The sequence below is a fragment of the Serinus canaria genome, chromosome 4, assembly GCF_022539315.1.
Source record: "Serinus canaria isolate serCan28SL12 chromosome 4, serCan2020, whole genome shotgun sequence".
Taxonomy (NCBI): Eukaryota; Metazoa; Chordata; class Aves; order Passeriformes; family Fringillidae; genus Serinus; species Serinus canaria.
Window position 1 is genome coordinate 57,209,056 of NC_066317.1, and position 14,425 is coordinate 57,223,480.

At 35.7% G+C, this 14,425-nt stretch overlaps 1 protein-coding gene across 5 annotated transcripts in view; it reads left to right on the forward strand.

Moving 5' to 3' along the window:
* The window catches only part of BOD1L1 (biorientation of chromosomes in cell division 1 like 1), a 36,300-nt gene that overhangs the window by 15,660 nt on the left and 6,215 nt on the right, over positions 1–14,425 (forward strand). For 2 of the 5 annotated variants that reach the window (XM_050973259.1, XM_050973262.1), the window contains exons 11-20: positions 1,739–1,800; positions 3,061–3,130; positions 5,607–5,650; positions 6,546–6,633; positions 7,702–7,781; positions 8,391–8,475; positions 9,409–9,482; positions 10,742–10,817; positions 10,898–10,932; positions 12,779–12,824. In XM_050973259.1, coding sequence (XP_050829216.1) covers positions 1,739–1,800; positions 3,061–3,130; positions 5,607–5,650; positions 6,546–6,633; positions 7,702–7,781; positions 8,391–8,475; positions 9,409–9,482; positions 10,742–10,817; positions 10,898–10,932; positions 12,779–12,824 — 660 coding nt within the window. The remainder of the gene's footprint in view (positions 1–1,738; positions 1,801–3,060; positions 3,131–5,606; positions 5,651–6,545; positions 6,634–7,701; positions 7,782–8,390; positions 8,476–9,408; positions 9,483–10,741; positions 10,818–10,897; positions 10,933–12,778; positions 12,825–14,425) is intronic. The other 3 variants (XR_007777396.1, XM_050973263.1, XM_050973261.1) reach the window with 2 other exon arrangements.

The window sequence follows — 14,425 nt, forward strand, 5'->3', positions numbered from 1 at the left end:
AAAATGACTGTTAATACACTTAAGAATTGGTGACAAATAAATAAGCATGTGGTTCTGAGCAAACAAGACCAACTGAGTGCAATTACTTGAGCTGTGTTGGATAATAAATATTAGAGTGCAAGACATTACTAAATACATTGACTTAAAGTTGTCAGCCAATATATAAAGTTATTTGCAAGGGTTAATTATTGTGGAGGTACACATGGGTTTTGTTATTAATGCGTTACAAAATTCAAAAAGTTTTTTAGGAAAGAGGATGCATTTCATTTTGACATATGTTCATTATTTTAGAAAGGTAACTTCATAATAATTTTGAAGGTTGAAATTGGCCATCCTTAATCATAACTGCAGATTTTCTCTCGGATATTATTTAGTGGTCATGTTCAGATTCACTATATTACACTTAATTTTGTCTTATGAATACACTTGAAATGGTTCTGCTTTGTGCTACAAAGGAATCAGCCAGTTATCCTAAATAAGTATTTTAAGTGAGCAATAGATATTTATTTTAAATAAAAAATGATAGTATATGGCATTAAGGATATCAAACTCTATCCAGATCTGTTTTTCTACCCTAACATTTGAAGTGAATCTGCATAGTTGCTAGTTCCTAAAATACAGTCTAATGAACATCCTACTATCTTTTTAACCCTCTGAAGTAGCTGAAGCACCAATTTTTTTTTAAGATTAATGAATTGTGTAGATGCTGTAATGAAGTCAAGGTTGTGACTTCATTATAAATTTTGGAGAAATTAAACTGTAGAAAAATCTTTATGCCACAGGAAGTGGAAGTACTCTTTTTAAAATCTTTTCCTTCTCATGTCTGTCTTTGCTATAATTTCAAAAAAAAGTATAATGTGGATTTAGGTCCAGTTTATTAAAGGCTGGCTTTATTCCCCAGTTTTATTGACATTTGGGTTAAGAGAGCTGTCTCTGCAGATTTTGGGATTTTAGGAATTTTTCTAGGATAGGTGCTGGTTTAATAAGCTTGAACAATGTTATTTGCTCTTTATACAAGAGGCAAATTAGCCATGAAAGTGTAAAATATTACACAGTAAAGTATTCTGTTTCAGTGCTTGCCTCAATCCTTGTTGTCCATTGATGAAGCTTTTATAAATGGTAATGATACTTACTCTGTGCACTGCAACCATAATTTAATCAGTTTCCATGCATCATTGGTGAATTATCATGTTGTAAATATTTCTTTTTGTTTAGGAAAAGCTGTCTAAACAGGGTTCTGAAATAGGTTTCCAAAAATGTTGTAAAACGCATGTGACTATGCTGTTGCCATGGCCTGTTTTTAAGATGTTACAGGCATACAGTTGTTCCCCTGGGGAATGAAATGGGAAGGGGAAAAAAATCTGTTGATGTTTTTTTTTGAAGGAAAAGCAAGAAGTAAAAACCAAATTAGGATTCATAAATAAGCAAGAAAAAAAGCCAAAGTCAGAATTGTAAGCTGTGGTAAAGTAAGCTGTGGTAAATCCTGATTCCCCATATTTTCCAAGCCTTTTGTATTTGAGGAGAACATAGCAGTATTTGTGTTCTTGCATATGCCAGGTTTGGGTTTTATTGAGCTGGATTGCTGTAAACAGACTGGCTATTGTTTCTGTTGTCCACCGGAAAGGTTTAAATTTATGTGCCGTATTCAGGAGGTAGTACTCAGAACTATCATTCTGCTGTAGCATGAGATAAATGCATAATGTATTCTGATAATTTTAACATATTTGTATTTCACCAGGCAATAATGCAGCCTTACCAAAGTTGACAGAAGAACTAGAAAGTACTTTGAGAACTGACAAGGTATTTATGTTACTTTGAAAATTTTTACTGCACTGTTTCCTGCTTGTTCATACATCTTGCTGGGGTTTCTTCCTGTATCTTTTGATTTTTGTGCAGCAAAAATGGAGATTTAAAAATTTAAACTGGAGAATTTAGAGTAATTTCTCAGATTATTCAGCTGTAGTTTTCTAAGCAGATGGCTTTTAAATTGTGGGCGGTCCATGTTATTCTCTGTTAGGAATAATTCCCTCCTTCAGCCATACTCCTTTTGTGATTGAGACATTAGAGCTTATTTTTTTAAAATGGTCATACTGTGTGCATGTTGCTTGATAGTGCCTGTAAAATAGTCACCCACACCCCAGCTCTTAGAGCTGGCAAATGTTGGTTTATTCCTTTGAACCAGTAAACAGACCTACAGTGCTGTTCATTGTGTTGCAGCACTTCCTGGCCAGTCTTCAGAGTCACACATCTGTGTGTGTGTGAGCAGCACTTGCTGCTGCTGAGTTGTGATAACTAGAGCCCCTTATCTGCTGTCACAGAAGAGTGGGGCACCCTAGATAATCCAGGGTGTTTGGGCTCATGGTCACCTATAGCTTGTGTAAGACCAAAGCTGGGTTTGTCTGTCTGGGCTGTGTTCCCTAGTAGGCAGGATTCCACACAGTTTGATTCTTCATTCAGATGCAGGAGTGCATTCATGTATCTTGCCAAGCTTGGAGAATAAGTTTTTGAGGGAGAACATGGTTCAGAGATTCAAGCATCTATGAAGGAGTGGACTTCAGGAGAATGGAAGCCAGCTTCAGTCTGGTGGGAGTTATTGATAATTCCACCTGCAAACAGCTGTACTGCTTACCAACATAACATGGTTCTGGAGACAATATAGCCATAATAAAAAAATCTCCCCAAAACACAAGTTGAAGGGAGATCATTGTACCTTGTTATACATAGCAGATACTTTTTTTCCATGTACAGATGAACATTTCTAGGCTATTGCTTTTATTTGGAACTCAGAGTAGGTGTTGCACTTTGAATTCCTGAAATCTGCATTTTTTTAAGCTAATCTCTGATACTAATGTTAACTCTAAGGTAAAATCTAAATACTGTACTGTTGAACTTAGCTCTGACTGTTCCTTCTTAATATATGTACTGATGTCTTAAAAAGAAAGCTTTTGAAGACTTTTATAATTCATGGTAAGACAATTTTCATCATGACACGCAGGAGCAGAGTGAGACGTACTTGTTCTGAATATCTGTAATATTTGTTTATTTTGATTTTGTGCTTAGTCACAACAGCCTGAAAGTGCAAGAAGTGAAGAAGGATGTGTGGATCTTCAGACTAAAGAATTGCAAAAAGGTGATTTTTATGCTTGATAGCAACTTAGTTTCATGCTGAAGGGACTAATACTTGTGATGGGAGGGTTGCAGATTTGTTATATATGGCATATAAAGGAATTGAAGAAAGCCTTCATAAATCCTTAACTCTGTCTAGGAGTTCAGGGAGCCTTGAATTTAATTAGTGGGAGAGAAGGGTCAGACTTTTCTTCCAACATGATATGCTGCAAGTAGGAAAGGATTTTATAATTTGAGATTTTAAAAAAAGTCAGCTGCTAACATTCTACTTAAAATCAATAAATAAAGAAAAACATTTGTCCAGGAAAGATAGAGAAACTTCCCCCAGGAATAGTTTTCTCCTTATAGGTTTAGAACATCCTAGTTTTAGGGTACTGTGACAGGCCTTGTGAGAATATGAAAACAGTAAGTACTATAGGACAAGTTACAGAGAGTTTGCAGAAAAATTCTATTGGTATTTTTTCTTCATGTTCTCCAAAAAATTAAAATAATTGTGGCCATTTGCTCAAATTTGAAGAGCAGTTATAAGTAGGTAGTCATCTCGTTAGAAACCTCAATTAGTCAACTTGGATCTGTGCTCAGTGATTCCTTTCCCATGTACTTAAACTAATCTTCAGTAGGACCAAAACTGAAAAAGAATCCATTTTTCCCAAACCCAAATTATGCATTGCAGTTGTTTGGCTTTCCTGTTAAAGCAGAAGCAAACACCTGCTTTGTGCCCTCTTGATGGATTTTGTGCTCCAGATGTGTTACAAAGATGTTTACAGCACTACCAGATGAGAGCTAATCCTCAGTTACTGGAAGAGCAAGCAGAACTAAAATTAATCCCAAGAGGTACCAGTGTTACTGCTGCTCATATTGTCCAGGGAGGTTAAAGATGCATTTCCTCTGACAGAAAGTTGTAGCTGAAGGCCTACATGCTATGACGGGACACACTGTTAAGCTCACTTCTGAATTTTTAGACATGGAAAACAAAAACAGCGGTAAGGTGAGATATGAGCATGGCTGTAAAACTTTGGAATTCTTTTTTTATTCTCAGGGTAGGTCAGATGCATGTAGCTGGTTATGGGGTGTTGTATATGCAGCTGAGTGATAAGAGACATGCTGTGCTCACAAGAAAGCAAATGTAAACCCTGAGAATTGGTTAGGAGAATGTAGACTTCAGAATGGCAGATCTAAAATTTGAACAGGTTTTTTCTGTACTGGGAGGTTTCTTTGAAGTGCCTTTAAAACTCTGCCACTTCCCATCACTCAGTCACCCCGACAGACAGTACTTAAAATTTTAAATGTGCAGATTGAACTAGCTGAGATAATCTTGTTTCTTGTAAAATGTTTAACAAAAGTCCATTTGTTGTGTAAATCATGTTGGATGTGGCATACTGAAGACTAATGCTTTGTAGATCTTGGTAGAGAGGTTTTTTTCTCCCCCACAATAATCTCTCTTCTATGTATATATGCATGCATATATACATACAGCTCAACATACGTAAAAGGAAGTTGTTTAAAAGACAAATGTGTGTCCTGTCATGAGTATGAACAGCAGACTCAGTAGTTTAGTAGTCCAAGATTCTTTGGAATGTAAACAAATCATTGCTGTTTGAGTGGGTAGGAACTAGCTCTTAAATTGACACTGCTTTAAAAATTGAAAGATGTGCAGCTCAGCAGTATAGCTGTGGAAGAATCGTTGCTGAAACATAGAGTTATAAGAAACAAGCTACAAAATACATAAAATGCTATATAAAAAAAATGTGCTTTTATTTGATTTTAGGTTTATGTTTTTAAGGGAAAGTTGCTTGGAATGTTTCAGCAGCTTTTTTAAATCAAAGTATTAATTTGATGCTTTTATGAATCAGATTTTAAGAACACTTGGTAGAGCAGCTTCTTTATAATTCTCTTTATGTATTGAAAGTTATGGAATTCTTTCAAAACTCCAGACCACTCATCAAGTCTCATAATTATTTTCCCTATTTTTGTGGTATGGAAGGCTGAGGCTCTACTTCATCCGAATAGAGTGGAGTTTAGCAACTGGACAATTTCCTTATGTGCATTATGTCAGCTACAGATTTTAGTAGTACAATGAAGCAAACTGTAGTTCTCTGGAATTATAATGTAGCCTAATCGTGTTCTACTTCATCCCATGATCCAGAATCTAAGATTGTGATGGATGAAATTCCAATTCAGATGGTAGAACTATACTTGAAATTTCAAAGTCCCCATAAATTTGAAAGATGACAGCCCCTTCATTGCCTGAATTTCAACCATAAAGTGATTCTCAGTTATTCTGTGCTGAGGAATTAATATTCTTGTTTTGCGGGTGTATTGTTAAAGAGAAGATTGGATGTCTCTTACTTCTGACATTGAGAGTAAGTTTTATGTAGTTTCAGGTTCTCTGGAATCCTTTCAGGGAGGTGAAGTGGAGGATGCTGTAATACTTTGCATTTGCTTAGCTTTTCTAATTGTTTTAAAATTATTTTTAATAGATATGCTGCAGAGGAATATTCCTTTAGAAAGAGAAACTTCTCATGTAAGTACTTGGGTTTTAAATTTATTCTATAAATCTGTGCTGCTTTTCTCATACTTGAATTTACTTCTATTTACATTAAATATTCTCTAAAGAAAAATATTATTTTTGTATATGCAGAGACTATGTTTATTGAGACTCTGCAGCTGTGTGGGTTGATGTCTAATTACTCTTTCAAATCTGCCAGTAAATAAATCTTGCATTGTTATTCTGTATTCTGTGACTATTTCAAGACTGTTAACTGGCAGAAAAGAGAGGCTTGACTGATCTCCATGAGACTAGAGAAAAAAAATAGGGATTATTCTTGGAGGTTTTGATCACAATTAGAAACATATTTTAATGCAGTCTGCTGTCTTTCGCAAGATTTTATGAGGCATAACTCTTGCCTTGCAAATGTAAAGCGTATCTTTTGGAGCAAAAATAAGGCATTTAATACAGGTAGCAGGAAGCATAAAGTCATGTTTGTTGTTAATTACACTTGGGTGGTAAATATATTTGTTACAATATTGAAATGCTGGTTGGCCACATTTCTGATGCTAATGAGATAGTTCTATTGTTCCTGCATGTAGGAGAATGTTCTTTAAATCTAGGAATATTCTTTGTGATTTACTGTGATGAAGTACTTTTAAAACATGTAGTAGGCTGTTTAATTCTGAGACTTTTTTTCAATAAAACTATCAGTCAAGAATTCTGAAAATGCATCAGGATTGAAGTTTTTGATCATGCTGTTCTGTAGTAGGAATGTTACTTGAGTTCTAGGAATAAATTCCTTTGTAACAGCTGCTTTCCATTTTAATGTATGTTGTGCTTGGAAGTAGCAAGTAGGGAAAAGTTTCTCCCTTCTGTGTTTATAAACTTCATGGAAAAGAAGTTATCTTTTTTTGTGTTTTGTGTGTAGGTGGAAAACTCTGCTACCCAGATAAGTGAAGAACATAGCTCTATAGGAATTCAGTGTAAATCTCCAGAAACAATGGATGAAAAAAAATGTAAGTGATACAGAAGTACAGGAATTTGTGCAAAACTTTTCTGTGGCAAAACCATGTTCTACTGTGTCTAGGCCATAAAATGGTATTATTGAGAAAATAATATAATAGGGGAAATTCCAAACTCCAAAGCAATTTATATTCCCAAAACAGTTTCTAACATTTCAGTTGATATATTTGATAAAAATATTGCAACAAATTTAATTATTGCACAGAAGAGCATTTTAGTCGTTTTTTCAATCATAGGTGAAGAAACATTTTTTGTTTAGTCTGTAAAATAATTACTGATTTTATCCTTATAAAATAAAAGATAAGGAAGCTGATCATCAGGAAAAGCTATACTATGTGGGGGTGGATGCTCCTTTTCTTAGGTGGAAAGAAATAAATTTTAGTGTAGCCTTTTATTTGTCTGGAAGTAAAAAGTGAGAAGGAATATAGTCCATTAAATGGCATAAACCTTTCTAAATTAAATTTACATGCAGTTAGCATCAAAATAAGTTGGCCATTTTGTTGATATAGTAATTAGAAGACTGACAATGTAATATCTCTTCAAACGCTGGATTCAACTTCTTATGTCTTTTCAGCATCAGAACTATTTAGAAAAAAGTTAATGTCATTAATACTAGCATTTTTTCATAAGAGCTTTTATTTCTCTTCTAAGAATTGTGATCTGATGAAGTGAGTGATTAAAAGTCACATATTCATTAGTGTCCTACATAGCATTAACTGCTTTCCCTGTCTCTGGGTGAGTTGAAGTTGAGGCTGGTGTTCTATTTCTAGATGTGTTACTTACCAAATTTCAGTTTTGAGCTGATCTTTAAAAACAAACAAGCAAACAAAACAAATCACACCTGTAACATACAAGAAACATGTAACTCCCTTCTGTTGTTGTGTTGTCTTCCCTTTCCAAAGAGTGGTTAGAATAACTTTCTGTTCATATTTTTGGTAGTAAGAGGCTGCCTTTCAGACTTTTGAATCTCAGTAATAGTGAGCTGGTATAAAAGTGACACGAAAATATGGCAAATGCAGAAGACACTTTTTTAACAATTCAACTGTCACTTGCTTTTGCAGGCAACCAGCAGATTTCTCAGGATGTGCTAAAAGATGATGAACAAAGTCAGTGTTCCAAAATGAAACCTGGTAACATCAAGGTATTTTTAAGAACTCTTATATTCTGCAATTGTAAATAAGATTACAGTCTTAATCATCATTTCTTCAGCAGTTTATTTTAGGAGGTGTTTCCATAATTAAGCTACTTTTGCATTGTCTTGAGTACAAAAGAACTGACTAGCAGATGACACTTTCAGTGGGGCAGGGGTCTGTTTTGACTCCTTGAGGTGTGGAAGACTGAGAGGACAGAGTTGCACAGCATTTGGGAGCTTGGGATCTCATGGAGCATTGTTGGATGCCAGCTCTCCAGTCAGTTCAGTGTCTACATGGGTGTACTGATCTGAGCTCCTCAAGAGGGTATATTGCACTTTATCTGAGTTCTGACTTTGTACTGATTCCTGCTAAATCAAAACAGGAATTAGGACAAGATAGATGTTCTTTTTAGGAGTATATGCAGTATATTTGGGACTGTCTCACCCACTGATTAGTGATGAAGCTTCTCAGCGTCAAAGTTTTTAAGAGACAGGACAAAACCTTGATGAGTAAAATAACTACTCATTTATCGGGATAGGGTGTTATTTTAGTGTAACTGACCATGATTTTTAATGTGTAGTAAAGCATCTTTCCTCTCTCGTTTCAAAATAATGTAGGAAGTTATTTCAGGTGATGCAGCAGAAGTGTCCAAAGAAATTGATGTAACACAAACACCTCCTAGAAGTACTGCAGAAGAAAAAGGTAATTAAACTGCCCATTATGGCAGATTTTCTGAACCTATATTGAATGTTCATTTCTTTTTATTTGAATGATTTTTGAGAGAAGGTGGGAACTTGTTCCCAGCAAATATACTTGCATATATTCTCTAGTTGATTTCTGCTCTATTACTGCTAGCAAATAATGCATTAATCTTAGTTTCTTTAACGTGAGAAAAGTTTTGATGTTTTTGCTGTTACCATCCACTGGCTCCATTATTGCTTCAGTATGTATCTTGGGCAGGAAAGCTAATGGGAAATAAACAGGTAGGTGGGGAAAACAGAGCATTATGTGATAAGAACATCTCCTACCTCTCACTACAAGCAAAAGCTGTCCTATGTAAAAATCCATGACATAACAAATCAGTATTGTTTGTTTCTGTAAACAACCAGAAAAGAGTGCAAGTTGCACTAAAATAAATTATAAAATATGGTGTGTCCACATAATTAATGTGGCTTTGTTACTTCAGTCTGTTTTTGTGGGAACAGTCTGAGAATGTTCCCTGATGTTAGTTTGATCTATTAATAGTTTTCTTTCTCATGCGAGCAAGTTGACAAGTCTGAATCTGTTCTGCAGTGTGCTTGTATCCTCAGCTTCCTGTTTCATGGAACACGTGAGAAAATGGAATAGGGGCTTGTATTTGTCCTACCATTTTATAGTGTGTCACAAGTGTGAGCTGTTGTTCTTACCTCTAAATAGAAGACCTCCCTAACTCATCTGGCAATAGTGGGAAGCATTTTGGCAGACCAATACACTGTTGCTACAAGGCAAGCAGTGTTGATTTCTGATGGGTGTTTTTAGGGAATTTTGGGCTAAAGAATGAAATAACATTTTCAGCGTGAAGGTTGTGGCTTTTATTAGTTCTTTTGCCTGATAAAACAAAGGCATACAATTTTCTTTTTTTTCTTATGTGTGAAGAAGAATTCAACTTCGAACAGGAAATGTCTGAAAAGCAAAAGCACCGTCCAGAATCAAATGAAAATTCTCCAGAGGTGAGTGGTCTTATTAATGTTAACTCACTGAGATAGTGTAGGTTCGCAGTACTCTGTCTTTGTGGTACATAACTACTTTGTATTTTGTTGACAGCTATATTAAAAGTGTCTTCAAAAAGTACCAAGAGCTTAACATACCTCTGTCACAAAGTACAAACTCACAAACAATAAGATATCAATGTCTCACAATGGAAGTTGGACTAACCCCCTTCCTAGGCTTAATAGTGCTTACAAAATGTCTAGTAAGCAATTATATGGAATTACATTGTATAGAAATAATGTTTTCTGAAAACTTTGTAATTGATGTGGACCGTTTAGTCATTAACAAATACAACTTGCCTTGAAAAAATACTGTCAACAGTTTTTAAAGTCTTTATGTTATCTCCCTGGCATGTACTTAAAATATTCTACAGTATGGGTTATAAACAAATGTCTAATCCCTTGAGGTTAAAATTGATGGTGGCCTCTAGAAGTAGACACTGATCTCAGAAAAGTGTTGGATTTCATCATTTCGGGGTTTTTGCCTCAAATTCAGAAGCAGAAGGAAGTTTAAAGAATATGTTTTTATATTTATTCACTCAAGGCTTGAGTCTCTAAGAACCATTCTGGGGGAGATACTGCTAAACTTCAGTAAATGATGAATGAGGCAGTTAGGCTTTCCTTGTATATAAGAGAAAGTCTTATTGGGGATTTTGGAATCGGAGCATCTGACTTTGTTACTTAGAAGTTCTCTTTCAAAGCTTGAAACTTCAAAGGAAGGGGCCCTTTTTTGCTAGAGGTTTGTATAAAGAATGTCAGTAAGCTGTGTATTGGAATAATTAGAATATTGACTGTTTGAAGCACTTGCTCAACATACAGGATGTAGCCTGTGCTATATGGCACTAGGAAAAGGGTCTTATGGGATGTAAAGTCTGGAGTTCTTGTATGGGGTAAGCCAGCAGCATTTGTAAGACCAAGTGATAGAGATTTTGAGGCTAGGGGAGCAGAATGCATTGCATTCGCAGACATGCTTTGTGCCTGAGTCAAACCACTGAGAATTTTGTATAACTGTGAGTTGTCTTGTTTCTTTTCACCTATATTAGTTGATTTTGTAACAGTGTCTCTTGCTATTAAACTTGCCTCATCTATTTTTTAACTGAAAAGCATTACTTTTGCCACTGTCACATTATTAATTCAGTTAGCAGTCTTTGTATTGTATTGCTCAAATGCCAAAAGTCAGTTACAGTAAGTAAAATATTTCTGTCCTTTATTTTTAATAGGAAAATCAGCCTGTAGTAGTGAAACGCAAAAGGGGACGGCCTCGTAAATACCCTCTTGAAGCAGTGCAGCCTGGTGGTAAGTAGTTCATAATACCTGTGTGGGAAAACAAGGATAATAGTGACATTCAAGTTCTGAACTCATATTTCTTCCCTCAGGTGGGGAGTCAAAAGCTGATATGAGCACTGGGAATGTAAGTGCCTTTATTTTGTTTGGGTGCATTTAAACACAGTATTTCAAGAGCCATTTATCTGTTTAACAGTTAACAGCATTTCAGAAACATCTTACGGAAAACTTGATATTTGAGTTCAGCCTAAGCAAACAAAACTTATTAATAGTATTTCTTAATATAGCTGAACTTTTAAAGCAAAATACAGTGTTAATTCAGAATGTAGCAAATTACCTATCAGCTTCACACTTAGTTCACTTAATACAAGTGTTATTCTAGCTAGCAATATATACCTGTGTGCAGGGTGAATTTTTGGTGGTGTGCATAGTGACTTTTAGTTCGTGCTGAGAGTAATTTTGACCTGAGGAGCAAGGGTGACTTTATTTCAAAAATGAGGGTTTTTTTCCCTCTACTGAATATATCATAATAATAGCACATAGAATCTTTTCATAGCTGTAAAATAAAATATTATGTAAAGCAGTTGTGTTGCACCTCATGCAAGAGATAGAGACATACTGGTGAGTAACCTAGGAGCTCATTAAACATGTCTGTCTTCTAAAGCTCAGTGGTAGTTTTATTTCCTAAACCCTGTGAAGGATATTCACAGCTAAGAAGGTGGTCTGTTGGTATTGTTTCTGCAATCCAGTTGGATTACAGCTCAGGGAAGTGATGGGTCAGGCATGTTTGTGGAGTACAGCCAGTTGGATTTATTCTGGTTAAAGGCTTCTGTCTAGGGAATGCCTCTATCTCAGAATCAACGTTATTGCATAGAAAAGGGTGAATTTTAAAAATGAAATTGTATTGAAACACAGGTTTTGTTTCTGCTTGCCTGGTTTCCCAAGATTTCCAGCTGGCATGGCTGTTGGAAATCTTGGAATTTACCTAGTTTATGGAGAAAAGGAATTAGGAATTAGTTGTCTCTGCTTGTTCTGTCCTCATATTTCAGGCAGCCCTTTGAGTCCTGTCCCATTCTTACAGGTTGGCTGGAATTCTGTTTCAGAATTCCTAGTCTTTCCTGATTAAATTTTTTTTTCAATGTTAATTTAATGGAATGTAATTTGAACTGGTGTGGACATTGGTATTTGGTTTTTCTGTTTTGTTGTTGTGGGTTGGTTTTTGTTTGGTTGTTTTTTTGGGGTGTTTTTTTGTCCAATTAAGGATTAAATTTAGTTTTTAAATCACCCTCAGAAGTAGGTGTATTTTGGCACCCTCAGTACTGGAACAGAATCATCTTGTTCTGGTTCAAGTGTTTAAAGGTCTTGCACTTCCTAGTGACGAGTGAGGGGTTGGTGTGAGCTGCAGGCTGGCTTAGGGAGGAGTGATACCTGCCCTCCACCTGAGACAGAAGGGCATGACAGTTTCCCCAGGGCTGCTTTGGGAACACATGGCTTCTTTAGAGGATCCATAGGCATCCAAGTGTGGTCATTCAGTGGTAAAAGCACTGAAGTTTTTGGGCAGTCATAGGACATTGTGTAGTTATATATAGCTTTCTCTGCATACTGAGTAAATAATTTCTGGTGACTTGTAGTTCTAAAGTGACTATACTAACTTCTTTGATAATTAAACACTTGGAAATGTGTTTGAAACTGCTTTTAGCTTTTGTGTCTTTTATTGCAATGACTTTAGTGTCAGGTTACTGAAAGTGCTGTGATTTGTTTATGGGCTGATTTGTTTCAATTATTTATCAAAATGGAAAAATGCATCTTACTCTCAAACTACAGTACAAACTTTGTGTCCTCATTAGTGTTCATGTTTTCTAGATTTACAGATTCATTCTACATTGAATGTGAGCAACTTTGTGATAATGTAATGTAATGCTGATTATTCCTGATTTTTTTTTAATTAAAAAACCCACTTTTTTTAATTTCAGCTGCAGTCTCCTGCCTTTGCAAGTAGAGGGAAAACACCTCAAACAGGTAAGCAAGTAAAATGAAAGATGGAAGAAATGGAAGAGGATTTTCACAAAAATCACATGGGTCCTTCTTCATCCTGACATCATCTCTGGCAGTCAGTGTTGTTCATGGATTAAAGCTTCTGAAGAAAGAGATGAAGTGAAGACTTGTCCCTAACTGCTACCAAGTTTTTAGTTCCAAAACAGAGCAGCTTGATAAGAACTTAGTTCAAAGATTCAGCAGCACGGCTCAGTGCTGAATAATGCACTGCAGAATATGCCAAATGATTGAATAGCCTAAGTACATGGCAGAGCTTCAGAGTGCCCCATCAGACTGGCTCTTAGTGATTGTTTTCCATTTCTGCATGTTTTCTTTCATACAGTCACTATCAATCACACTTACTACATTGCCTTTCAAATTTTATTCAGCTAATTGTTGTATCTGTGGATATGTATCTAAAGATCTTAGGAGTATCTTGAGGGGATATTTCTTTCCCTTTTCACAACTGCTATAAGATCTTTGCTTAGCTTGACTCAAAAATGTCCGTTAAGTCCTTCAAACTAAAATACAATTAAGTGAAATACCTTTCTATTTCTCTTTTCTAATTTTTCAGGTGTATAGAGTCTGAACTGCACTGGTTGTTTAAATGTGTCTTTTTAATTATGGCCATTCATAAAAAAAACTTTTAAAAGCCATTTTAGGAAGCAGGTGAACTGAAAAGTAGGTTAAAATAGTTTGTAAACAATGCAAACAAAGATGCAGAAAATCTGAGAAACCAAATCTTCAAAACAAATTTCTGGAGTTTCCAAAAGCTTAGGTTTCTACAGATATACTTATCTGGTTGCACTCAACATATGGGCTGTTTCCTATTTTCTCCACATTTGTTAATATGTCAGCTTTAATCCAAATGCTTCAGAATTGTCTCTGGAGGGTTAGCTCATTGTGTGGTACTTGACTTCTGTGAACTGCCAAGAGAACAGACAAGAATGTGAGAATGAAATAAAAGTGCATTCTGCTTTGCTTTTTATTCAAAAGCGGACACCTGACTGTGTACTTACAGTTTGAGTATGTTATGTAACATTTCTGTTTTCTGGGTAAAAGGCTGTTGATATCACAGCAATGTTTAGAGGAGCATATAAGGGGGAATGTACTGTTAAATTTTTCATCCTGTATTAGCATTCGTGGACATTAAGGGGTTGAGAACCCCTGGTGATGAAAAGGGAGCCAAGTTGAATCCCTCTGTGCAGTTCACTTACTCTGGTACTTTCTGGTGTTCTGCGTAAGGATTTGCAGTAGGGACAGACCCACATGTGGAGTGGGATGGAGACTTTTATTTGTGGTCACTACAGCACATGCAATTGAGAGGCATGTGAACATGTTTTCTGAAGGTATCATCCTCCCATAACATTAACACTAAACTTGAAAGTAATTACTTAGCACTAATCAACAGTTGCTGCTCTAAAATTAGTATGATTTTTAGATACTATGTCTTACTATTTTTATCTTTAGGCAAAATGCTACATTTTACTATCTTGCAGAGGGTTATCTGTTAAAGGCATGTCATGAACCTAGATGGGATTATTCTTCAGTCAAAAACCCTTTTGCTACAGATTTACCCAAGTGAA